The sequence below is a fragment of the Ursus americanus genome, chromosome 14 (genome assembly GCF_024610735.1).
Source record: "Ursus americanus isolate L20-20 chromosome 14, mUrsAme1.1.p, whole genome shotgun sequence".
Classification (NCBI taxonomy): Eukaryota; Metazoa; Chordata; class Mammalia; order Carnivora; family Ursidae; genus Ursus; species Ursus americanus.
The window spans coordinates 64,007,503-64,032,894 of NC_142140.1; the positions used below are offsets into that span (position 1 = coordinate 64,007,503).

At 44.8% G+C, this 25,392-nt stretch overlaps 1 protein-coding gene across 5 annotated transcripts in view; it reads right to left on the reverse strand.

The window, feature by feature from the left end:
* STX8 (syntaxin 8) overlaps positions 1-25,392 on the reverse strand; it is a 247,999-nt gene that overhangs the window by 82,754 nt on the left and 139,853 nt on the right. For 3 of the 5 annotated variants that reach the window (XM_045797261.2, XM_045797258.2, XM_087867611.1), the window contains one exon: positions 15,485-15,586. In XM_045797261.2, coding sequence (XP_045653217.1) covers positions 15,485-15,586 — 102 coding nt within the window. Of the gene's footprint in view, positions 1-2,348; positions 4,426-15,484; positions 15,587-25,392 lie in introns of those variants that run through there. The other 2 variants (XM_087867610.1, XM_087867609.1) reach the window with 2 other exon arrangements.

A 25,392-nucleotide genomic window follows, 5' to 3' on the forward strand; every position in this document is an offset into this window, starting at 1 on the left:
GCCAATACTTTGGATATAGGGATGTATCAGTGATCAGTTAACTGTGCTTTCCTAATATTATTTTTAAAAAAGGTTTTATTTATTTATTTGGCAGAGGGAGGGAGACAGCGAGAGAGGGAACACAGCAGTGAGAGTGGGGGAAGCAGACTCCCTGCTGAGCAGGGAGCCCGATACGGGGCTCGATCCCAGGACCCTGGGATCATGACCTGAGCTGAAGGCAGACGGTTAATGACTGAGCCACCCAGGCGCCCTGTCCTTTTCTAATATTAATAGGAATGACAAAAATAAGATACAGCAACAATAATGTTTAATTCCCCTACATTTATTTATGAGATACCCTCTAATTTTTGAGGGCATTTTTGTTCCCTTCTCTATTTTGCTTAGGCAAATCTGTATTGATATAATTAAGATTCTATTACCATACCACATAAAAAACGGTTGTACGGGACAGTATTGTACATTATTTTATAATGATGCCAAGGAATTTTAGAAATTGTATTACTATAACTTTACCATAATTTCATGTAGTGAAATTTCATTTGTTTTTTAAATTAAAAAAAAATTTATTGTGGTTAAATGTGCGTACCATGAAATTTACCCCACGAACCAGCCTTAAGTGTGTGGTTCGGTTGGCCCTAAGTCTGTTCACAGTATTGTGTGACCACCATATTTATTCATTCTTGAAAATGACCATTTTCTGGGGTGCCTGGGTGGCTCAGTCAGTCAGTGTCTGCCTTCAGCTCAGGTCACGATCTCAGGGTCCTGGGATCGAGTCCCGCCTCAGGCTTCCTACTTAGCGGGGAGTCTTCTACTCCCTCACCTTCAGCCCCTCTCCCCCCTCATGCTCTCTCTCTCTCAAATAAATAAATAAAATAAAATTTTTAAAAGTGACCCTTTTCCAGTTTCTTTTCATCTCTCTGAGTATTTACAGGTAGGAAGCTACAGCAGACCAATGCCAACAGAACGATGAAAACTCTCAGATCCATATCTACAAGAAATTTTAAAAAAATATATAAGGCTTTTCAGAAATCCTGAAGTCACTCTGAAAGGAGCTAGTGCTTCAAGGGCCCAAGTCTCTAACTAGCATGAGTGAGCGGACATGGGGAGGCTGCTTAGGAGACACAAGGCCGACACAGGTGCGTGCCCGATGTGCAGATGTGAGCAGAGACCCGAGGTGCCGGCCGCGGGAGGCGGCCCATGTCACGCACCGCTGAGACTCAAGTCCAATACAAAGAGCATTCTGCTGCTAATCCGGAGAAATTGATCTCACTGTTCACACACACGGGCCGAGAAAACTCATCAGTGACTTAAAATGAGCCCCAAATCAATTTTTCTTAGGAATTTAACGCTGGTTCAATGACTGGAAATTGTCATGATTGCTTGGCTCTGAGACAGAAAGAAAAGGTGAGCCAAAGATTAAACACTGAGTCACTGGTGAGGTTGTGTTGGAGGCGATGAAGGGCCCTCTCAAGCTTTCAATAATGCGACAACGTCTAGAGTCCCTTTCTTTAAAGGTCAGAATCTGGCTGATAACGCTGCACGTCCAAGGGGCTTGGTAAGGGAGAGTTATCTATTTATTTTTTGAATACCACACATTCCCTGAAACTACCCAATCCCTGCGACGTCATTCCAACACAGGCACTGCCAAGTGGGCAAGTTTCATTAGGATCAAGAGGAAGTCACAAGGGCAGATTGTCTGGACCGTAAGCATCGCTTTGCACTTGAGCTGCTGTTCACGGGGGCTCTGAAGCATGCTGAAGGCTGAAGAGCAGGTGTGAGTGGGGATTCGCTCGTGGACAGAACAACACATGGGCCTGTGTTGTTGCTGTGAAGAGATGCTGTGAACAGAGTCGGACGGTACTGGGGCCAGCTACTAGTTATTACGTTTCTACAACCATGACAACTGCTCAACTTTATTTCTCGTGGTTGCTGTTTCTCCTGAGCAATGTTGGCTATCGCAGCTGATGTCCAAGTAAAACTGCCCCATTCTCTGAGCACCCACCAAAATCGGAGGCCGCCCCAAACAGAGTGGGCACAGGCGATCAGGAAGATAATCTGACAACCTGAATTTCTGTTTTGATAACACACCAAGAAGATAATCCACTTGCGAACAACTGTGACTTTAACAACCCTAAACCCAGCGACATGTCCGCTTAACCCATTTTAGAGTTACATTTTTTAAGAGGGGAGAGGCAGGGAAGCCTGTGCTAAAAACTTAAATCTTTAGAGATGTTTTTCAAAAAATTTTAAAAAAAAGAAAAAAGAGGCCCACCGACTCACTTCTAAAAAACGTAACTAAAAATAGCCCAACTTGAGAGAAAAGTGTTCAGAATCTCTAAGAACTACTCTTTTTTTTTTTTTAAAGATTTTATTTATTCGACAGGATAGAGACAGCCAGCGAGAGAGGGAACACAAGCAGGTGAGTGGGAGAGGAAGAAGCAGGCTTATAGCGGAGGAGCCTGATGTGGGGCTCGATCCCAGAACGCTGGGATCACGCCCTGAGCCGAAGGCAGACGCTTAACCACTGTGCCACCCAGGCGCCCCTCTAAGAACTACTCTTGAACACAGAACCCAGAGTTATTCCCATAACCCCATTCCTTTATTTTCCTATCTGGATACAGACTAAAACCACCAAACTTTCTCTGTATCTTCCATTAAAAATGTCCTTGTCTTTCTTGTTTTGTTCTGATGAGAAAGATGACAGACGTTGGTTCACAACATTTACAGCCAAGGTAGCAACACGTGATGATGCAGGTAAAAATCCCTGTTCAGCTACGATTTAATCCTGCAGGTATCTGACTTGGAGCTGGCCAGCCTGTAGGAAATGAGACAGGCACAATTCTGCCCTTGACCCTTGGCTCGTCTCCGACGTATCACTCCGTGTGCGTGTGTAGGGTACGGCGGGGTTACGAGGGGGTGCCTGATTCTCTGCAAAGGGGTGTGAAAAGAGGATGATAGATTTGGATGAACCTCAAAGAGCGTCTAGTCTAAGCCGCTGGTGTGTTGCATGTACAGAGACATCCAGTGACTTCCCGATCCCGGGCTTACCCAGCCTGGGTGATCTCTGTCACGACCAGAATCCAATTCTTCATTTCACTTCAATTTACAGTATAAAAGAAAATCCATAGATGAGTGGGGAGTACTTGGGTGTAATGGTGAAGTCCTGAAGGGTTAGGCTGGGTTGACAAGACATGTCAAGCAGGTGTTGGGGCACTCTTCCCCTCCATGGGCAGTGGACAGAGAACAGAGTTCAAGTATACCTCGAGTATGCAAGGCATACTCTGTCCCAGGCCTCCTGACGGTCTTTCGCAGCCCAGCCAGTCCTCACGGGTCCCATAGGGCCATCTGAAAACATGTGAAGTCCCTGGTGAACACACATTACCAGAAAACACGCACAAACTCGTATATCAGGGGGTAGCACCCACCGAGGCCCACACGGTGTAATTATTACTCCGGTAACAACAGAAGCCACTCTTGGAAATCACACCTTATCTTTCCAAACCACACCAAGCAAAAACAATAATCAAAAACCGATTCTACTTTGTGATCATTTCTGACCCCTTGATGATAGCCTCGTAGCAGATTACAGAAGCGGGGAGGCCTCTGAGGCTGTCAGCCCCTATCAATCACCTTCCATTAAATAAAGGTTTTCCAATTTTGCGCTTCTCTCAAAGGCTTCATTTGGCCTGGATTAAGCCGAAGCATCAACATTTGAACTTACTGCTCTTATTCCTGCTTCCCAAATAAATGCTATTAGCAGAAAAATGGGCTTTTCCACAGTAGGAACTCGAAAATCAAAGCAGACAACAGTGATGTGGTCACATATATGACACATCTGACCACAAACGCCTCACACGTGCATTTAACACATTTCACGAGCAACCACAGGGCCCAGAAGGGAGGGAGGATATAAGGGGTGCCCAGAGGAGGAGAGGTCTGTGAGCCGCACACGTTAGCCCCTGAAATGCATCTGGGCCAATCCCAATATGGTCATCAGAGTGCCGCAGACTTCTCTTGGGTTCCAGAAGCAGGTCTCCTAAGAGTCGCGCTATACGGTTTTACTACTTGGTGTCTACCGTCCCCATGACGGCGAAAAGTCATTTTGTCTAAAATGCAGCAGATGTGGCAAAGGGAGGGAAGCAGTTTAAAATCAACTGGGAAAAGCATGTTTAAAAAATAAGCACCTTAAGCAGAGAGATTCCTCTTATTTCTCTTTGGAACGCTGACAGCTGGGGGCGGGGAGGGGGATGTTTGCTGTATTCAGACACCAAAACCAGAAGATGCAGGCCACACTTTCTATAAATACGATCAAGATTCCACTCACATGCATTTTCCTGTCCCGATAAACAGACTTCGTCATTATTATCTTTAATGGCCACATAAACGTGACAAGAGCCAGGAACAGAGCGGCGAGAACATCAGGCCCTGAAGAGGGAAGAGGGAGATCTCAGAGTCATTCCCAACAGGCTGGGGGCGGGGGGGACTGGATGGATGTGACCAAGAGGTCCCCAAGTAGTGCGCTGTGACATGTTTTACTTGGCCCACGTGGACATTTCTTTAAATGTTATTTACTGTCAACACTAAAATACTGGGAAAGTATACTTGAAGATCCAGATTTCAGGCTTCTCCCAAGAAAACAAGCAGACAGGTGACCGGCACGCATTCCCACTTGGCGACAACGTGCTGTTTACTCTCCCATGTGCCACTGGAGGTCATCGCGGCGGCCCGCTTCCTTATGAAGGTTACTGTCTGGTCTCTGAAAGTATTTGAAGGAACTGAGGGAACTTTGAGCCAGAAAAAAATAGGAAGCAAGCATGGGAGAGGAAGCCACTTTGGGGCTGCAGGTAACGAGTGTACAAAGAAGATGCAGAGGCTGAGAAGGTGCTGGGGGGCAGGCCAGAGAGACGGACTGGCAGCAGCCGAAGACACGGACCTTGAACTTCAGGCACAGTCCGGGTCTGAGATGTCCAACTTCCGGTTGACCATGAAGCCGTCCAAGAGAGCAGCAGAAGCAGCTTAGAGATAAAGTGCCAGGGAAAATGTGCCAAGAGGACTGAGCCCAACGTGTTGTGTTCAGTAGAAGCAGAAAGAGGGAAAGCAATGCCAGCCAAAAGGGGGCTGGGTTTGCAGCCTGAGCTCCCCCTGAGCTGGCCTAGCCTCCGTGACTAGCCTCACGGCCATGCCTCTCCAGCAGCCGCCCTTGGGCCCAGCCGGCCAGCCCCAATTCTTGTTTGAGAAACAGAGTGTCGTTTCCGGCCTTAGTGTCTCCTGCAAACCTGCACGTCCTACTGCCTGGAACATGCCTCTGCCAGATGTCTAACCAACTTTCCAGAATGAGGGGCCCGATGAGGTTGCTTCGACGGTGTCGTGTGAATATCCAGAGGTCTTTATAAATGCGCTTCCCTGAGCTTGCTGCCTTCCTGTCTGACTGTGTGCTCCCTGAGGCCGGCCATCAGGCCTTACGACTTCTCCTTGGTGCCTAGCTGTGTCACAGGCATCAAGGACGAAGAGGGATTTCCAGCAGACAGAAACTTCTCAATACCAGAATTTATTCAAGGGTGACAGGCGGCACTGGATTTTCACAACGTACTGTGGCCAGCAAGTCCGAGTTGGGGGGGGGGCTGGTTCCTGATACATCACTGGAAGAATAATTCAGCAGTATGTATCAACTTAACACTGCTCCCACCCTGGACCTAAATAAGTCAACCTGGGAAGTAAGTAATGTGGTTGTAATGGCCGCGTTTTGTTTCGCTTTGGTTTTTTTCCTGGCTGTCCAGAACCAACCCCAATTTCCATTTTGAGCAGCTCCTATCACGCGAAGTCCAACATGGTCAGATTGCTCCTCGGCCCACCGCTGGCAGCCAGACCTGGCCAGCTTGGCACCCCCCTCTGATGAAGAGACGTGGGGGGCGGGGCAGTGAGGCGGTTGGGTCACTCGGCTACTCTGGCTGTAGCATCCTGGCCTCCTTGCCCAGGGAGGGCTGCTTTGCCCCTGGCCCTCCGGCCTCCTGTCCCTTCTCTGGGCTCCAACAACCTCCCAGTCAGGGCCCTGTCGAAATAAGAGTCAGACCCAGTCTCTGATTCTGGCCCTGGAAGCATCCTCACCGATATCTCGTATGACAGGAACAAATCTCATATACGGAGAAAAGCTTGATGTATGTAATACAGCATGACTTACACAGCAAAATGAGGAAAGAGTCTAAAAGGCCCCAAACACCCAGTGCATCATGCAATATGTGCCCTCCTTAATACCCATCACCGGCCTGCACAAATAATGAATCATGGAACATTACATCAAAAACTAAGGGTATACTGTATGGTGACTAACATAACATAATAAAAAATTATTATAAAAAAAAAAAGCCCCCAAACAAGAGTACCTAAGGAAGGGGCAGTGTATCTACTTGATAGAATGGTACTAAAGATACAAAAGAAGAAAGGGCTTACAAGAACATGTTAAAAAGATAGAAGCGTTAAAAATAGAATATTGTCATGATCGTGTAAAAATACTATGAGTAGAAAAAAATGACTAGAGGTACCAAAATGTTAAGATAGAAATAGATTTTCCTTAAAGTTTCAGTTAATCAATTAGCAAAGTACTCCAGGCACTGACAGTCTCCGGCCCTCGGCTCCGAGCCTGGCCGGCTCACACCACTCCGAAGGAACAGTGTTAGCTCTGCATGTTCTAGCAAACCGCCCTCTCCAGTTCTGACGTGGGTCTCCCACCTTCCCTTCTGTCCCTCCCTCCTTCCTTTCTTCCCTCCCTCACTCCCCCCACGTGGGATCACAGAATACACATCCTGCTTACTTTGGGTTTCCACTTTGCCAGACCCAGGGGAAGCCTGTCCTACTCACTTCTCAGGCCTCTGCTCCCGTGTTGTGTCCTCCTGGAACCTTGGAGCCCCTAGGCTGGCTGAGATCCTTCTCTGCCTGGGCACCCTGCAGTCACTGGGGATCTACACGGGGACCTTCTCCACCACTCTAAGTCTCCGGGGCAGGTGCCACGCCCTACCCACCCATCAGCTCCAGGACCGAGCCCAGTGCCTGGCCCACAGATGATGCCCAGTGTTGACAGGGAAGAAGAAAAGAATGAATGGATGGGGAATGAAGCTTGAGGACAAGATGGCTATGAAGGCAGACATGCATCAGCGGAGTACTGGGCATTTCTCCATAGACATGGAATGGAAGACGACACTGGGTGTAGAGACCGACACGCGAGTCTGTAAAGAATAAGGGAGTGAGGAATTAAACTAGATTATCTCAGTGTAGGAGGAGAAGAGAAAGAAACAGATGATAGGCAAGAAAAAATATATATATATATTTTAAGATTTTATTTATTTATTTGACAGAGAGAGATAGCCAGCGAAAGAGGGAACACAAGCAGGGGGAGTGGGAGAGGAAGAAGCAGGCTCCCAGCGGAGGAGCCTGATGTGGGGCTCGATCCCATAACTCCAGGATCACGCCCTGAGCCGAAGGCAGACGCTCAACGACTGCACCACCCAGGTGCCCCAAGAAAAATATTCTTGATAAGCAGTAAGAAACAAAAGAATCCACTGTTATTCTTCTCCATAATTAGGTATTTAATTTTCTGTGTTTGCAGTAGGGTTTTATTTTTTTTTTTAAGATTTTATTTATTTATTTGAGAGAGAGAGAGAGTGCATGAGCAGGAGGAAGAGCAGAAGAGAGGGAGAAGCAGACTCCCCGCTGAGCAGGGAGCCCAATGCGGGGCTCAATCCAAGGACCTTGGGATCATGACCTGAGCTGAAGGCAGACACTTCACCGACTGAGCCAACCAGGTGCCCTGTGGCAGGGTTTTAAAAACAATTCCTTGAGGGGCGCCTGGGTGGCACAGCGGTTAAGCGTCTGCCTTCGGCTCAGGGCGTGATCCCGGCGTTCTGGGATCGAGCCCCACATCAGGCTCTTCCGCTATGAGCCTGCTTCTTCCTCTCCCATTCCCCCTGCTTGTGTTCCCTCTCTCGCTGGCTGTCTCTATCTCTGTCAAATAAATAAATAAAATCTTTAAAAAAAAAAAATTCCTTGAGAGATTAAATGGTCTCCAAGGTTAGTTAAATAAACCAGACAACTTAGAATTCAGCTTCCTACCTATGTTGTGTTAGGTTCAAAAGAGATAATGTAAGAAAAAATATGTTTACACTTATCCAAGGGAAGGCAGCGCCATCCGTGGTGCCCTGGAGATGCCCCTTACCAATTTCATGCCCGGTGATGGCTTCAGCCAAAAAATTATACATTTCAGTCTATCTGAAAGAAAGCAACTCCATTTCTAATTCAATGAGGACGTGAACCTCCCGGCCCCAGAATATCCCTGCGCAACTTTCTCCAGTCATCCCTGTTATCCTTAAAAGCCCTTCTCCGCTGGCTTCCAAGGAGGGTCAGGGCCTCTGAGTCTATTTATCAAGGCGGCTCTGGGCAACCGAGTGAAACCCATGCTTTCCCATAGCTGGCGTTTGCTGAGGACACACTAGGACCAGTCACTGTGCCACCAGCTTGCTCTCACTGAATGTGAGGAATAACCATGCGGACGGGGCAGGCGGCTCTCCCAGGCACCCGGGTCCTAAGTGGCAGAGGCCACATCGTGACCCAGCTTGGGCTCCACACCCGTGCTGTGCTGTGCTACCCATAAGGGTCCCTAAGAGAGCCACACGCCAAAACGCTGAAGGCCCATCGAGGGTCCCAGGTTTGGACGGTGTTAGCGCAATGTCAGCCGGGTGGATTTCTGCCCACATCACTGAAATGTGGCTAAAATCACAATCGACGTGCTTAGACAACATTACGTAATAGTCAATATGCTGAGAAGCAACACTGTCCCTCACCCCGAGTCATTCAGAACTCTCAGTCTGGCGTCTCACAATTGGCTTCGTCCGTCAGACTCAGACGAGGCTCTAGTTTGAATTCTAATGAGGACGAGGCGCACTGAATATTTAACCGCGATGACAAAGATCTTGCTTTTGTGGAGACGCCCTGACACAAGTAACAGATCTGAAAGTACATATAGGGACCGATGGAAAACACCAGCCTAATTTGTGTCTGGACGCTGGAAAAAGACAATATTGTTTTCTCCTTGATGCAATTTGGGGGCTGGGGGCGGGCAAGGAAAAGGGAGGAACAGCCACACAAAGATCTCAGTGAAATTTTTACAGCCGGGGCTCCTGAGTGAAAGGTTTACAAAGACGTGCTTGAATCCTTTGTTAACAACCGCACAAACAAATTCATCACCAGGCCCTCCTGTGTGGCCCCCTTGCAATTTGGTCTGTGCTAACAACCGGAAATTTCCTCCCTGTGAAAGCGTCTATGACTTATACGTATCAGATCAGCAAGGAAGACATGCGGAGGGGAGGGAAACAAAAGACCATTTCACGGTTCACAACCTAGTTCTGCACTTAAAATGATGATGTGCCCGCTGCTACTCTCAGCTCACTGAAGTCCCCGGAGTTCAACAAATGGGGTGCCACGTGAACAGAAACGGAGGGACGCTTGGATGGGTTGCTTAACGCCTACCCTGCAAACAGTTAAAATATACCTTGCTTGCAGCTTCCCATGCGTGTGTGCGTGTGTTTACGAGGAAATGATCAACTGTGCCTTGAATTGGGAAAGTACACGGGATCAACCCTTTGCTATGTCCCGAGGCTCCTGGACCAAGCCCTCCAGACCCTTTCTTACTGAGATCGTAACGTAACTTCCGTAGCGTTTGGACATCCTCTTGTACATGCTAGCTAGCAATTACGGAGAGAGACGAAGGCTTATATTTTTCTTAGCTGTACCCTCGTTGATTCTTTCTGGTACTACCAAATATGCCCACCGAGTTCTGAATCTCACGTTTGTTTTGTTTTGTTTTTTTCTAGGAGCTTGATTTTGGTCCCTTTTCAAATTTTCTGCGACTTTCTACGGTTTTCTGAAGATCCTCTCAAGCCTTTCAAGATCCTTTCAAGCCATTTCTTTCTTTAAATATACCAAGCACAGGTGATTTTCTTAACTGTGTCTGATAATTCTACTACCGCAAATCTGTGCAGATTGGTAACTGCGGTCTGGGGCTGGTTCTGGTTCATGTTGTGCTGTTTCCACAACTGCCAGGTTATCTTTGACTGTGTGCTGGTCACTGCTCTGAACAATTCGTTTTGGGGTGATTCTTAGAGACCGGGGATAAAGATGTCCTCTTCCAGACAGGTATGTCATTATTTTCGCCAGGCACCTGGAGCCCCAGCTGTGAACCTAGAACTCTGAACCAGATGCAGAGTCTAGGGTTTCCTGGCCCGTGCTAAGACGGATGCCCACAATGCAAGTCCACACGAGGGCCTTTCTGGGCCCAAAACTGGTCAGGAACTATGATTCTGTCCCTATCCCTCTCCAATCTTCTCATGCCAACGCTGCCTTCTCCACACTTCCCAAAGGCACTTTACTTCCGGTTCTTTCTACCCTAAGGGTGCTCTCTGGGGACCCACCTCAATGGGGGATGGCTCTCCTGTTACACTTTTCAGCTGGGGTGGGCCCAGGGCAGTAACTTCCACCCCATCTGCCTGCCTCTCTCAGGCTACAGAAGTCCCTGACCCTGCCTGCAAATGGACTTTATCAGGAAAATAATCAAACCACCAGAAAGTACCTAAGAGTTTAAGGACTGGAGGGCACCTGGGTGGCTCAGTCAGTTAAGTGTCTAACTCTTGATTTTGGCTCAGGTTGTGATCTTGGGGTTGTGAGATCGAGCCCTGTGTCGGGTCCCATGTCTGGTGCCATGCTCAGCATGGAGTCTGCTTGGGATTCTCTCTTTCCCTCTCCCTCTGCTCCACCCCCGGCTCACCTGAGCTCGCTCTCTCTCTCTCTCTTTCTCTAAAACAAATAAGTAAATCTTTTAAAAAGAGAGAGAGAGAACTGAAGGATTGGAAGCAAAACAAAAGGATAGGTTAAATAGTGGTTCCTTAAAAAAAATTAAAGACTGAATTACCATTTGATTCAGCAACATGACTTCTGCGTCTATCCACAAAGAAGCACGGACTTGAGTCGATGCTTGTACACCTATGTTCATACTGATATCACTCACCACAATAGTCAAAAAGGTCCACTGACGGAGAAGTGGATAAACAAAATGCAGTATATATATATGCAGTGGAATAGGACTTAGCCTAAAAAAGGAAGGAATTCGTGTCACGCGCTACAGTGTGGAGGAATACTGAAGACATTCTGCTGAGCGAAATAAGCCAGACACGAAAGGGCAAACACTGTGTGAATTTACTCAGATGAGATACCTGGTATCATCAAATTCATAGAGACAGAGAGTAGAGTGGTGGCTGAGAGGGGCCGGCTGGAAAAGAAGGGGGAGTCACTGTTCCACGGGGTCAGAGCTTCACATGGAGAAGATGGAAAGGTTCTGGAGACGGAGGGTGCTGATGGCCGCACAAGAGCGGGAATGCACTCAACGCCACTGACCTGTGCACTTAAAACAGTTACGATGGCAAATTTTATGTATATTTTATATTTATGTATCTTTTACCATAATAATTTTTCTTAAAGTTAAGGTTAATAGGGGCACCTGGGGGGCTCAGTTGGTTAAGCACCTGACTCTGGCTCAGGTCAAGATCCCAGTATCCCAGGATCAAGCCCTGCATCAGGCTCCCTTGCTCAGAGAGGAGTCTGCTTCTCCCTCTCCCTCTGCCTCCTGTCCTCCAGTTCATCTCTCTCTTTCTCTCTCTCTCTCGCTCAAATAAATAAAAATAAAATCTTAACGAAAACAAGTTAGGTCAATTTTGGCAAGGGCTGCTGGACCCACTCAGCAAATTCTACAGGGCATAATAGCTTCACAGGCTTCATACTGATCAGTGGGAGACTTAGAAGTTAATTGCAGGGTGTCACTGAACCAGTCTAACCTCTGTAGAGCCTGGCAGGCCACATGATGAACCTTTATCAATATGCAAAAACTAGCCCTGCTTGCCGACAAACGTATATATAAGTACAGATTTCCTATAAAAATATAAATGCAATAAATTTTCCTCTAAAGGCATCAGGCATCAGAAATGCTATAAGGTTAGTTACTGGGGTGTCGATCTACATTACTGACGGCACTGCTAAATAAATATTAGGGAAACAAATTGACGGGGTAAGAGAAAAGAATTCTCTTTAAAGTATTTCCACTGGAAGAATGAAGAAATCTCTATCTGCTTAACACTGCTGTTACTACTGGACTTCTCCCTCTGCGTCCCTACACAGACGGTCGACCCTTGTGCAGCAAGGGTTTGAACTGCGTGGGTCCACTTACACACAGACTTTTGTCAATAAACATGGCATAGTACTGTAAATGTACCTTCTCTTTGTTATGATTTTAACATGTTCTCTTCTCTTGCTTCCTTTATTGTAAGAATACAGTACATAATATATAATATTATATTAGTCAATATTGTTATTATATTAATTAATATACTAGCATACAGGTATAATTACGCTATATAATTATACATATATAATAATATATAATATATATATATATAATACAGTATCTATAACATACAAAATATGTGTTAGCTGTTTATGTTATGGGTAAGGCTTCTGGTCAATAGTAGTCTATTAAGAGGTAAGTTTTGGGGGAGTCAAAACTTAGATACAGATGTTTGCCTAAACGGGGGGGGAGGGTGGCATCAGGACCTGACATGTGCGGTGCTCAAGGGCCGACTGTAATTCTGTTATTATACATAACTAAATATAAATGGCACATAAGATAAATTTACAGTCAACTTATTTTAAGATACCCAGTGTCAAAAACATGCATTTTAGTAATTATGGAAGTCTCTACATTTCTTCTATTAAAAAAAAAATGAAACACAGTTCAAGTCAGAAGATTTTATGCACATTTCTGGGTATAAACACCAACACCAAGCAATACCATAAAATAAAAACCTGGCAACAGAAGTAACATTCCTCATTACAACTTCATGAATAACATGTGCTGAGGGCCACCGCTCTGCAAATACATAAAGCTTACCGATATATCCAGAAATACGTTCATAAGCCAAAATAACAACATGACTGCTGTGTGCAAAACAAAGACTTCAGGAAAGTTGTCACTGAATTGGGAAGCTTATTCCTACTTTATTTATTTTTAAAGATTTTATTTATTTAGGGGCGCCGGGGTGGCCCAGTTGGTGAAGCATCTGCCTTCATCTCAGGTCATGATCCCAGGGTCCTGGGATCAAGTCCTGCATTGGGCTCTCTGCTTAGTGGGGAGTCTGCTTCTCCCTGTCCCTCTGCCTGCCGCTCCCCCTGCTTATGCGCTCTCTCTCTTTGTCAAATAAATAAATAAAATCTTAAAAAAAAACGATTTTTAAAATTTATTCAGAGAGCAAGCAAGCAGGGGGAGAGAGAGAATCTCAAGCAGACTCTGTGCTGAGCACAGAGCCCGATGCGGGGCTCAATCCCCTGACTCTGCGATCACAACCTGAGCCAAAATCAAGAGTCAGTCGCTTAACTGACTGAGCCACCCAGGGGCCCCAGACTGTTCCTACTGCAGACACACAGAGATGACAGTTAACACCTGTCACAGCTTGCTATGTGCCACATACCGTTCCAAGTGCTACGTATCCGTACCTATGTCATCTGTAACTATACGGTCTTTATCTATATGAACTCCTTTATCCCTTACAACAACGCTCTTGGGGATATAACATTAGCATTCCCATTTCAAAGACAGGAAAACTGAGGCAAAGGGGAGTCTGGGCTTCCCCAAGGTCGCACAGCTGGTGATTGGTGGAGCCGGGATGCAAGCCCAGGCTCTAGAGCCCCCACTCTGCACCCCCCCCACTTCAGGGCCTCTCCACATAAATATGGAAAGTCAGGCAAGACGGCCAGCATTAGACCCCTCACATGTTCTACACAGTTCAATTCAAATAACCAGGTTATTCACTCTTTTACAGGTAGGGCAACCAAGACTCAGCAAGATTAAGTTTCTATAGAGATCAAAGACAGTAACAGATGGAAGGGGGGGGTGAACCCGCATCTCTCTGTCTCTAAACGATCTAGCACAGAACAAAGTCTCCGTGGGCAGAAGTTACATGAGAAGGTTGGTAACGCAAGAAGCAAGGAGCTGTTGCTTTCAGCAGGAAGCAGACAGAAGCACACCCCCGTGGGAGCAGAAGCGCAGAGTGCCTGGTATCTGGTGGATGAGAACTCCGGGGCTTGGGAGCACAGACAGGTGAAAACAGAGAAGCAGGGAGGCCCCACAGAGTTCCCCTTCCTGAGGTTCCAGAGTCCATGGCTGCCTGTCCTCAGTCACCCCGTTGTTCTAGATTTCCGTTTAGCCAGCACATCAGAGAAAGAAGGTAATGCCTCTCGGGCCGTACATCTCAGGAGACCCCTGCACAGAGGTCCTTGTTCTAACACTGGATAGATCGGAGGGATCCACTGCATTTTTCACATCAAAAGGGCTAAGAGGCAAAGCATGTGCTCAGATCACTGGGGAGTTGAGTGCTATCGTATTTCTGTTTGTAATAAAGGTATCAGCTTCATAAACCTCGTGTACCTTTGTGAGATGAAGCACCCAGTAACGATCACTGTGGCCACCCCTACTGTCACTGTCATTTATCACCACTGGCCTCGGGCAGGGCACTGCGCACAGGCCACAGATAATCCAAACCTCACGGAACGTGGCATCGGAGCTTTGACAGAATAGCAAGTACCCACACCAGCACTGCTTGCTGTACCTGGGAAATAAGGAACACTTACCAACTCCATCCTGGCCCTACTTCACCAGAAGTTCTAGGGCAAGGCCAGGGAACCAGCACTGTAAGAATCCCACCAACAGATTCTCGTCTTGGCCCGTGCATTCCCATTTTATGTACAAGATACTAAGCAGTAAAGCAACCTCCAAAGAGAACGTCACTATACGTAGGATTTGAACTCGAAGGGACTTCAGAACCTGGCTTCATAACTGTTCTGTGGTTCAAGCTCCAACAATTAAGCTTGTGACTTAAAAAAGGCACCAAGTAAGCAGGACGGCCTTCAATACCCGCGAGGACCTACCAGCACCAATCTGCAAAATGTCACACAATTTCCCAAACTGGTATTCTCTGTAAGCACAAAGAGAGGCTTCCTATTTTAAATTTAAGAAAAATTAGCAGTGCATTGTACTTCTCCCACATTTGTAGCAAGTCACTTCATTTTATTTTATTTCATTATTATTTTTAAAGTAGGCTCCATGCCCAGCACGGAGCCCAACACGGAGCTTGAACTCACGACCCCAAGATCAAGACCTGAGCTGAGACCAAGGGTCAGACGCTTCACCGACTGAGCCACCCAGGTGCCCTTACAACTCACTTCGTTTTAGCAAGATTTGGGTCTCTTTAGCAATTTCAATGCTTCATCAAATGGGACTGTCTGCATTAGAAGAGCAACCAAACCCCTGCAATAATTAGACAGACGTGGGATACTGAAAGCAAAGTAAATGTGCGAGCGATGAGAGAGGCAGAACCATAGGGTAGCTATCCTTTACCGCAAGACGTCGACTTTCTGTCCACCATATTCACACGCCTGGTCTCAGTCCGCAGCTTCCCATCTGTGTTCTCCACCAGGTTGGCAAGGTCATCAATTATCTCTAGAAAGGAAGACAGAGATGTGTGGTTAATACTTCAGAAATACTCCAGTTCACATCACGGTGTCGGAGCTGTGGCCAGCCGCCCTACTAATAAATTCTCTCCTGTGCAGTGAGGGAAAAGGTAAAGAGCTCAGGTATGTTCTTTGAAATCTACAATTCTGATTTATAAAAGGTGGTGGTGGTGTGGGGAGGAGTAGTAGTAAAGAAGAAAATGGACTTCCTGTGAGTCCGGGACACAGAGGACTGTCAGAAGTCCAAGGGAAAGAACGCAGGACCCAGCAAAGTTACGCTCAGCCAAGCTGTCATTCCAGCCTAAAGCTGGTGGACGGACTCCAGGGGACTCCAGGGACCACTGGGGTCCTTCTCGAGAAAACTGCTTGATGATGAAATCTAGCCAACGAAGAGGCGAATAGAAATAAAGAACTCTAGGATGGAGAAGCCAGAGACTGTGACTGAAGAAATGCTGGAGAGAGCTGGGGCCATCGAAATCCTGAGCTGGGGATCAATAGATACATGGATTACATTACAAAAAGGTAGATAAATGTTGTAAACAGTGATGCTGTAATTATAACTGAAAGTCAGGAAGCAGTTGGGGGGTTGAGGGGTTTGGGGTCGGAGAAAGGTGGAAGGAAGCTGGAGGTGTTAATTTCTCCATCACTCCACAGAGCAGTCCTTTGGAGCTGTTGAAAAGGGAAACATGGGAGACCCATGGCTCTTCAAAACCACCACCTTTTTTTGTCAACCTTAGATGGATCTTTTGGTAATTACTATCTCTTGTCAAGAACCCTTTATGTGAAGTTCAGCTCTTTTTTTTTTTTTTTTTTTGAACACTAATCCTCTTCTTTTAAAATTGGAAGTATCATTAACACTACGCTAATCTCCTTAGAGTGAAATTAAGCACTTAGCAAGACTTAAAATAGTATATACTGCATGATCCTAATGACGTGAAATTATTTCTACCCACCCTTTCATGTGGACAAACCTACAAGGATATATCTGATGTGAAGGATGTGAATAATGATTTTTCTAGGTGCTGGGATCCTGGATGATCTTCCTTGCATTTTCTGTATTGTTTGAATTTCTTCTATCGAGTATACATTATTATGGAAATTTTGGTTCCCGTTCTTCACTCTTTCCCTCACTTGCTCTTTTTTTTTTTTTTTTTTTGATTGCTTTAGAGATACACTGTCCAATATGAGTCACCGTCTCTGTTAAGGAAATAAAAGGAATCAAAGGAAGTTTCCAGAAGGATGCCAGAGCTGAGTTGTTTTTTTTTTTTTAAAGATTTTATTTATTTATTTGACAGAGATAGAGACAGCCAGCGAGAGAGGGAACACAAGCAGGGGGAGTGGGAGACGAAGAAGCAGGCTCATAGCGGAGGAGCCTGATGTGGGGCTCGATCCCAGAACGCCGGGATCACGCCCTGAGCCGAAGGCAGACACTCAACCGCTGTGCCACCCAGGCACCCCCAGAGCTGAGTTTTGAAGGCCGTGTTGGTGAAGAAGCAGGAAGAGAGCAATCCATATGGAAAGAACAGCTGGCTGCTCTCTCTCCTGGGCTCCTGCAGCCCTTCCTACCACCTCTGTTTACTTACAGACCCTTAAGTTTCACATTCTAATTATTTGCTCGCATGTCCTTCTCTTGAGGAAAGAGTATGACAGAGACTCACTTTCATTCATGGCTCTACCTGTGATGCCCAGCAGAGTGCCTGGTACACAGCCAGATAAAATAAATACAAACAGATAAAGGCAACGAATGGATGAAGTCTAAAAGAGAGACACAATTTCAAAGCACTCTGCTGCATCTTAGACTAAGCCAGATTTGTCAAATATTACCTATAGAACACCTGCCTAGAAAACCTTTCACTGCCATTTAACAATTCACTCGTGACTCTCTATTCCTTCATATTCAGTGACATTCTCTCTCCCAGTCTTCCTTCCATCTGTCTCCAAGCTCTGTCTAGAGTCTCTTCTTCCCCTTAAATGCTGACAATCCCACACTGCTGTATATTTTTACTCTCTAATACTACCATGGTGATTTTACATACCTTTTGGTTTCCTCAATATGTAAATTAGAAACTTGAAAATCTGCTCCACATAGCTCTCCAAAATTCTGGACCCAGGCAGCTAACTGCCTACTACTTATCTGTACCCTGAGATTCCTACAAATATCGGACTCTCAAGGTCTCTGAAACTAAACTCTTCATCTTCCCCTAAACCTGAGTGCTGTCCTACATTCCCTGTCCCCATCAATGGCACCGACATTCACTTGCTGGCCCATGCCAGAAATCTGCAGAGTCCGTCAGCCTCCCCCTTCACCAGCTCGGACATGCCACTTGCAGCCACTCGGCAACCCTGACTTCGGGATCTCTTGATCCCATGATCACCCTTAAATATTGTTAATAGTATCTCACAAAATTGTGCCAGTGCTTCCAGAAACAATGTCCTAACTTATCTTCCTGTTCCTAGTTGCGTATCTTCTCAATCCATTCTCCATACTATGGCCAGGGACATGTTTTATTTTTAAGTTTTTATTAAATTCCAGTTGGTGAACATACAGTGTAATATTAGCTTCAGGTATAGAATTCAGTGATTCAACATTCCATACAACACCCAGTGCTCATCACAATACTGCCCTCCTTTAGCCAGGAACACATTTTAATTTTTTCATATTTTAACTAATTGAAACTTAAATAGCGGTGTGTGGGTGGTAACTAGTGTATTGAGCAACACAGCTCTAAAGCAAGCATTTAAAAAAAAGAAAAAGAAAAAAGAAAACCACACCCCCCCAAAGGTACAGATAAAAAACAAAAACAAAAACAGAGGGAATAAAATTAAATATTTTAAAAATGCATGATTTACCCAAAAGAAGGCAGGAAAGAATGCACAAAGGAACAAAAAACAGGACAAAAAGAGCATAAATATCTAGATGGCAGACCTAAGCCCAACTATATCAATAGTCGCATTAAATATAAATGGACTAACTCCTCAATTAAAAGACAAAGAATATCAGCCAAGATTAAGAAAGAAAGAAAGAAAGAAAGAAAGAAAGAAAGAAAGAAAGAAAGAAAGAAAGAAAAAGAAAGAAAGAAAAGAAAAGAAAGAACGAACAACTATATGCTTTCACAAGAAACTCACTTTGAATACAAGGCATAGAAAGCGTGTGCATGAGAAAGCCTACATGGCTACACTAGGGTTAGACCAGACAGACGTCAAGCCAAGAGGTATTATCGGACATGAAAAGAAACCTTTTCTCATGATGAAAGAGCACATGTGATGAAAACTAAAAAATCCCCACATTGGAATATTAAGGAAACCACCTCTGAAAAAACCTATGGGGCAAAAATAAAAATCACAGGAAAAGCGGAAAATATTTTGAACTGAATGATAATGAGAATCCAAAATGAAAGTCTGTGGGTTGCAACTAAAGCAGAGCTTGGACAGAACTGTACCGCTCTAAAGGCAAACATTGGAAAAGGAGAAATACGTAAAATCAGGGATTGGACTAACAGAGATGTTCACGATCATTTCAATAAATGCAGAAAAACCATTTGACAAAACTGAGTGTCCATTTATCATACAAATTCTCAGCACAACAGGCCTGAAGGAGAATTTCCTCAACCCAACAAAGGACATCTGTGAAAACACCAGGGCTAACACTGTCCTTAACGGTGGATCTCTGAACACTTTTTCTCTAAGATCAGGGAACAACGTGAAGACATCTGCTCTGATGGCTTCTGTTGAACATTTTATTAGAAGTCCCACACTGTTTAATGAGGCAAAAGAAAAAGGGGTGAAAAGATTTGAAAAGAAGATATAAATATGTGTATTTGCAGTTGTGTACAGAGAAAACTATGGATTTATTTAAAAACTACTAGAACTAATTAGTGACTTTAACAAATCTGCAGACGCAAAGTCAGTTATAAAGAGCAATGTATTTCTATATACTGGGGACAAGCAACTGAAAAGTCAAAGTAAAAAGCTACCATTTATAATAGCACCAAAAAGTACATCAAATGCTTCTGTGAGAGGTGAGAGTAGGCGGTGAGTTAGGTTCTAACAGCCTACTTGGAGGTCAACAATGAGGAGGTCAAGGCCAGCTCTTGGGCAGGTCAGGGGCCTGTCCTGGCACCACTCCACGAGAAGCCAGTTCAAACCTGCCAGGCCCAAGATGGCGGTTGCCATGACAGGAAACCCCCAACCGACTTAAGAAGAAAAGGCACAAACCCCTGCATCCCCGCCTGGAATGATGACTATTCCACCCTCTAGTCAACAACCAATGAAAGAGAGAAACCCAACCCCCAGGGCTCTCCTGCTGTCACATCTCAAGAGGGTATTTTTTGCTTTAGCAAACTTTCCTGCTAGGGTCACTCATCTGTGTTGTGTGTGTCCTTGAATTCTTCCTCCTAACAAGACCAAGAACCTTCGGCAACACCTTTGGGATGGGCTGGGTTGAGGTCCCAGCGCCCAGGGTAACCCAGTCCACCCAGCGACACTTAGAAATAAATCTAACCAAAGATGAGCAAGACTTCTACACTGAAAACTGTAAAAGAGTGCTGGGAGAAATTCAAGAAGAGCTAAAGAAATGGACAGCGGTCTACCACATGCACGGATTGAAAGACTCAACGTTTTAAAGATACGTTTTCTCTCTCTCAATTGATCCACAGAACCACAATTCTCAATTGATCCACACAGTCCCAATCAAAATCCTAGCAGGTTTTTCATTCATATGTGGAATTTAAGAAACAAAACAAAGGGAAAAAAGAGAGAGAGAGAGAAGCTATGAAACAGATTCTTAACTATACAGAACACACTGATGATTATCAGACGGGTAGGGGGGTGAGGTGGAGGTGGAGGGGGATGGATGAAACGGAATGGGGATGAAGGGGGGCACCCAATTGGGACGAGCACAGGGTGACGTATGGAACTGCTGAATCACTGTGTTACACACCTGAAGCTAATATAACATCGGATGTGAACTACACTGGAATTAAAATCAAAAAGTAATTAATTAAATAAATTCTAGGGTTTAAAAAAATAAAACTGGCAAGTCAATTCTAAAATGTACATGGAAAAGCAAATGGTTTAGAACAGCCAAAATAATCTTGCCAAAGAAAAAATAAAAGTTGGAGGAATTATGCTACCAAAACCCAAGGTTTATTATAAATATATAGCAATCACGACCGTGTGGTATTGGTGGAAGGAAAATGTATCAATGCAACAAGACAGAGTCCAGAGACAGATCCCTGTGTGTGTGTGTGTGTGTGTGTGTTTGTGTACTCAATTCTCAACAAAGGTAACAGTAAGTCAGTCAAATACACAAAGAAAAGTCTTTTCAACAACAAATGATATTGAAACAAGTGAATACCCATAGGAGGAAAACAATCTTGACTCTGCTCCCATCACACACAAAAAATTCATCTGAGATGGTTCAGAGACCCAACCATAAAACCGAGAAGTGTAAAGCTTCTAGAAGAAAACAATAGAACAGTATCTTCATAACCTTGGGTAGGCAGAAATTTCTTGGATAGGACATAAAAAGACTATCCACAAAAGAAAGTGGTCAACTGGAATTTATCAAAAATTTCTGCTCATCCAAAGACACCATGACAAAAATTAACAAACAACCCACAGACTGGTGAATATCTGCATGATATACATCTGACAAAGCGTTTGTATCCAAAATATATAAAGAACACACCCATCTATTACCAAGAAAAAAGACAACCTAATTGTATTTTATATTTTAAAAAGATTTTATTTATTTATTTGACAGAGAGAGAGAGTACAAGCAGCGGGGACCGGCAGGCAGAGGGAGAGGCAGGCTCCCGCCCAGCACAGAGCCCGACGTGGGGCTCGATCCAGGACCCTCGGATCATGACCTGAGCCGAAGGCCGCTGCTTAACCGACTGAGCCACCCAGGCACCCCAATCAACCTAATTTTAAAATAGGCAAAAAGATTTGAACAGATGTTTTGTAAAAGAAGACACATAAATGGCCCATAAGCACATGAAAAGGGGCTCGACATCATTAGTCATTCGGGAAATGCAAATTTAAACCACAATGAGGTTAAATCAACCCACTAGCATGCTAACTCGAAAGACTGACAATGCTAATTGCTGGGGATGATTCGGCACAAAGGTAATTGTAGAAGTGTTTGTCAGTTCTAATCAAGTTAACCAGGTATCTCGCTTACGACACAGAAATTTCACTCCTACATATTTACCAAACAGAAACAAAAACATATTGCTCAAAAACAGCTGCACAAAAATATACAAAGCAGCCTTATTCGTTAGAACCCCAAACTGGAAATAACTCAAATAACCATTGGTAGGAGAACGGATGAGCACATCTGTATGCTAAGCAAATCTGTATAATGGAATACTACTCCGCAATAAAAACAATGAGTTGCTTATTAATGCAAAAACCTAATAAATCTCAAAAGCATTTTGTTGGCTAAAGAAGAAAATGAAAATCAGTATCTATTTCATCACTCTATTTATAGGAAGTATAAATAAACCGAATGGACTGGATAGAAATCAGAAAGTGGCTGCCTCTGGGTGGGGGGGACTGACTAGATGGGGACACAAGGCAATTTTCTGGGATAATGGAAAGATTCTAAATGATGACACAATTGTATACAGTTGTCAAAACGCACAGAAATGAATACTAAAGATCTATGCGTTTTGTCGTACGTGAACTGTGCCTCAATTTAAAAACGTAAACCAGGAAAAAAATTAAGTTTCCAATATTACGATACTCCTAAGGTTTTCCAGGCAGGCAGGCATGCGTTCTAGAAAGACAAAGCAAATGCCTTAGAATAACAAGATTGTAGAGCGGGCGAGAGGTCATGTGATCATCCCGCAGTTTCTCTCCTTTTTTATAGCAACCCTGGCAGCAGGATCATTAACATTTTGCTTAATGCTCCCTGCGACTGGTAACTTAGAAACTCAGGAGGAAATCAGTTCCTTGCCTGAGCTGGAGGGTGACTCTAATTATTATAAGAGTCTACACATCGAGCGGAAAACCTGCCCACTTTCACAGTCCACCTTAGACATTTCTAGAATGCACCACCAGTGTTCTTTCTTCCACAAGACACTTCTCATCTACCTCCCTATCTTCTCTTCTGCGACAAAGGCACTTAGCTGAAAACTCTGGCAGACCCTCAGAGGAAGTGACTTCGAGATGTTGTGATATCTTGATGCTCCGCACACAGAATTCATCCTACAATGCAGTGTGAGGACTGGACACGCCACTTAAGCTTTGGTCTAAGTCAGCACAGAACACAGATGAACTTATACATAGTAGCATATTCAAAAGCAAATGTTTTTCACACCCATTCTTCGTGTCCCATCAGGCTGTCAATTACAGTCAAATTATGTTCTAATGCTGCAGTATGCAGTATCAAATTCAGGCTTGATCAGCCTCTGTCACTCAGAGAGTCAAGGGTGAAACATTCTCTGTCTGAAACTAAGTATTTGTCAGTTGTTATGGGTTAACGGGGTTTCTAGATAGATTCCTTTTAAACATTATATAAATATTCGCAACTTAGAGGTAAATCAAGACTGTGCAGCGGACGAGCTCAGCAAAGATCAGTAGGCAATACCGAGGGGGCTGATTTTTTTTTTTAAGTTTATTTGTTTATTTTAGTAATCTCTACAGCCAACAGTGGGGCTCGAACTCATGACCTTGACATCAAGAGTCTGCACTCCCCTCCCACGGAGCCAGCCAGGCGTCCCAAAGGCATTGAAGTTTTTAATCTCAGACCAAACACAAAGTTTTTCATTTGGTTGGTAAACCTCTTCTGATTACTAGTATGTGTGTTTGTTTGTTTGTTTACAAAACCAACTCTATTTTTTTAAGCGATAAAAATTATTTAATGGCAGTTCATAAATGAGAGGGGGGGGAAAAGTCAAAAGTTATCCCAACGCCCCAGTAATCACCAATATGTGTTCTCTCCTAAGATCTGACACAAACATATTATTTTTATATAATTGCAATACATAAGCCTTTTGCCCCGTGAACATGGTATCTTTTGTGCTCTTTCATGTTGCTACAGTCTCCATTCACAGTTATAATTTCTAATGGTTACAAAATATTCGTTCCATTAAATAAACACTCATTAAAAATAGCCCATTGTGGGGTACAGAGAATGCGTCTATATTTACACATAATGAGTCAACGGATTCTTTCCTCCGTGATCATTTTCCTTCTTTTGTCTCATTTCCTTAAGTGAACAACCTGTGGTTAGGACCGCTGCGTGGACTTTGAAACATACCGTCAAATCCGTTTTTAAAAGGTTTATACTGCCACTGGGGGGTTGGTCGGCTGGCATCGGCTCCCTGCATCAGCTGGGAGGAACTCCCCAGATTTCCGAGGGCAGGGAGCCTGGGGGAATTCCCGCCCTGCAGCCCGCAAGCTAAGGTGGGAATTCCCCCGACCACAGTCTCGAACCAGCAAATTAAATGCAGCTTGCAGAATACACAGGTGGAGAAACCACCAGCTGACTCTCAGATCCCGGACAGTCCAGCCTCCAAAGACAAACTGATCTTCTGCTTCCTGGTAAGGATTTGCATTGGGTTCGGAGAAGATTATATTTCTGTCACGTGTTCATGTGAGACACCGAGTGGCTGTTTCGATGCAGAAAGGAACAACGGGCAATGTACATACAGTATGATACAGTAAGAAACACATGGTATTGAAATATCGGACCCCAGTTAGCCTTGGTAAATTTTTCCTACTCTCCATTGCAGTGTTGGTACATTCTATCTAAAGGCAGAATGCGTGCTACCTACTTTCAGATAAGTCTGGTGCCTTTTTATACTCACGGTGGGTGCTGGTGGTTGTGAAGTCATTATGCTATTAGGCCTTTCGCTTCTATTGCTTATCACACTTAAAGACAAATGTTAAAACAAAGAGTGAATAAAGAGCTTTTCTCGAGGGCATTCGTTTAACTCCCTCTATTCCCTACAAGGGAGATTAAAAAGGGGGGGGTGACCTCTAACAATATTACTAGGAAAAGAGGTCAAATATGTAACAGAAATCGGGAACAGAAGGAAAGACCAATCTGTGACTCAGCAAAGGAGAAGCTGTAACTCGCTGGTGGCGCTCCACGACGGGGGCAGTTGGTGGGGAACTCCAGCACAGCCAGCCAGAGCCTCTGGGACCTGCTCAGGCTTTGGAGGCCTAGGAGAAACCCCCTTGGCTACGACACCTGCTCACATCTTCAGCAGGGACAGGTGAACGAGTCGAGACAGAAAGCACAGCCTCCTTTCCTTCTTCCCTCATCTGGGCCTAAACTGTCCGGGAAGCCTTCATTAACATAGAGAAACCTTCCCCCCTCCTTCTCCTCCAACCTCTCCCTCTCCCCTCCCTCCTCCTCCTTTTTTTTTTTTTTTTAAAGATTTTATTTATTTATTTGAGAGAGAGAGGGAAAGCACAAGCAGGGAGCAGGGTCAGAGGGAGAGGGAGAAGCAGGCTCCCCGCTGAGCAGGGAGTCCAATGCGGGGCTCAATCCCAGAACCCTGACCTGAGCCGAAGGCAGACACTTAACCGACTGAGCCGCCCAGGCACCCCGAACTTTCCCTACTTCTAACAGGAGACAGACACTGATCTCCCTTGTATGAAGAGGAGCAAAGAGGCAGCAGGTGTAAGCAAAGAGCTCAAAATGAGGGAGCAGCCTCTCCCTCCCCCACCTCTTCTGCCCAAGAGAAGACAATTCCTTCCAGAAAAGGAGAAATCTTGAGGAACTGGTTTTTTTTTTTTTTAAACAAGATTCAAGAGGACAGTAACTGAGTGTAACTGAAC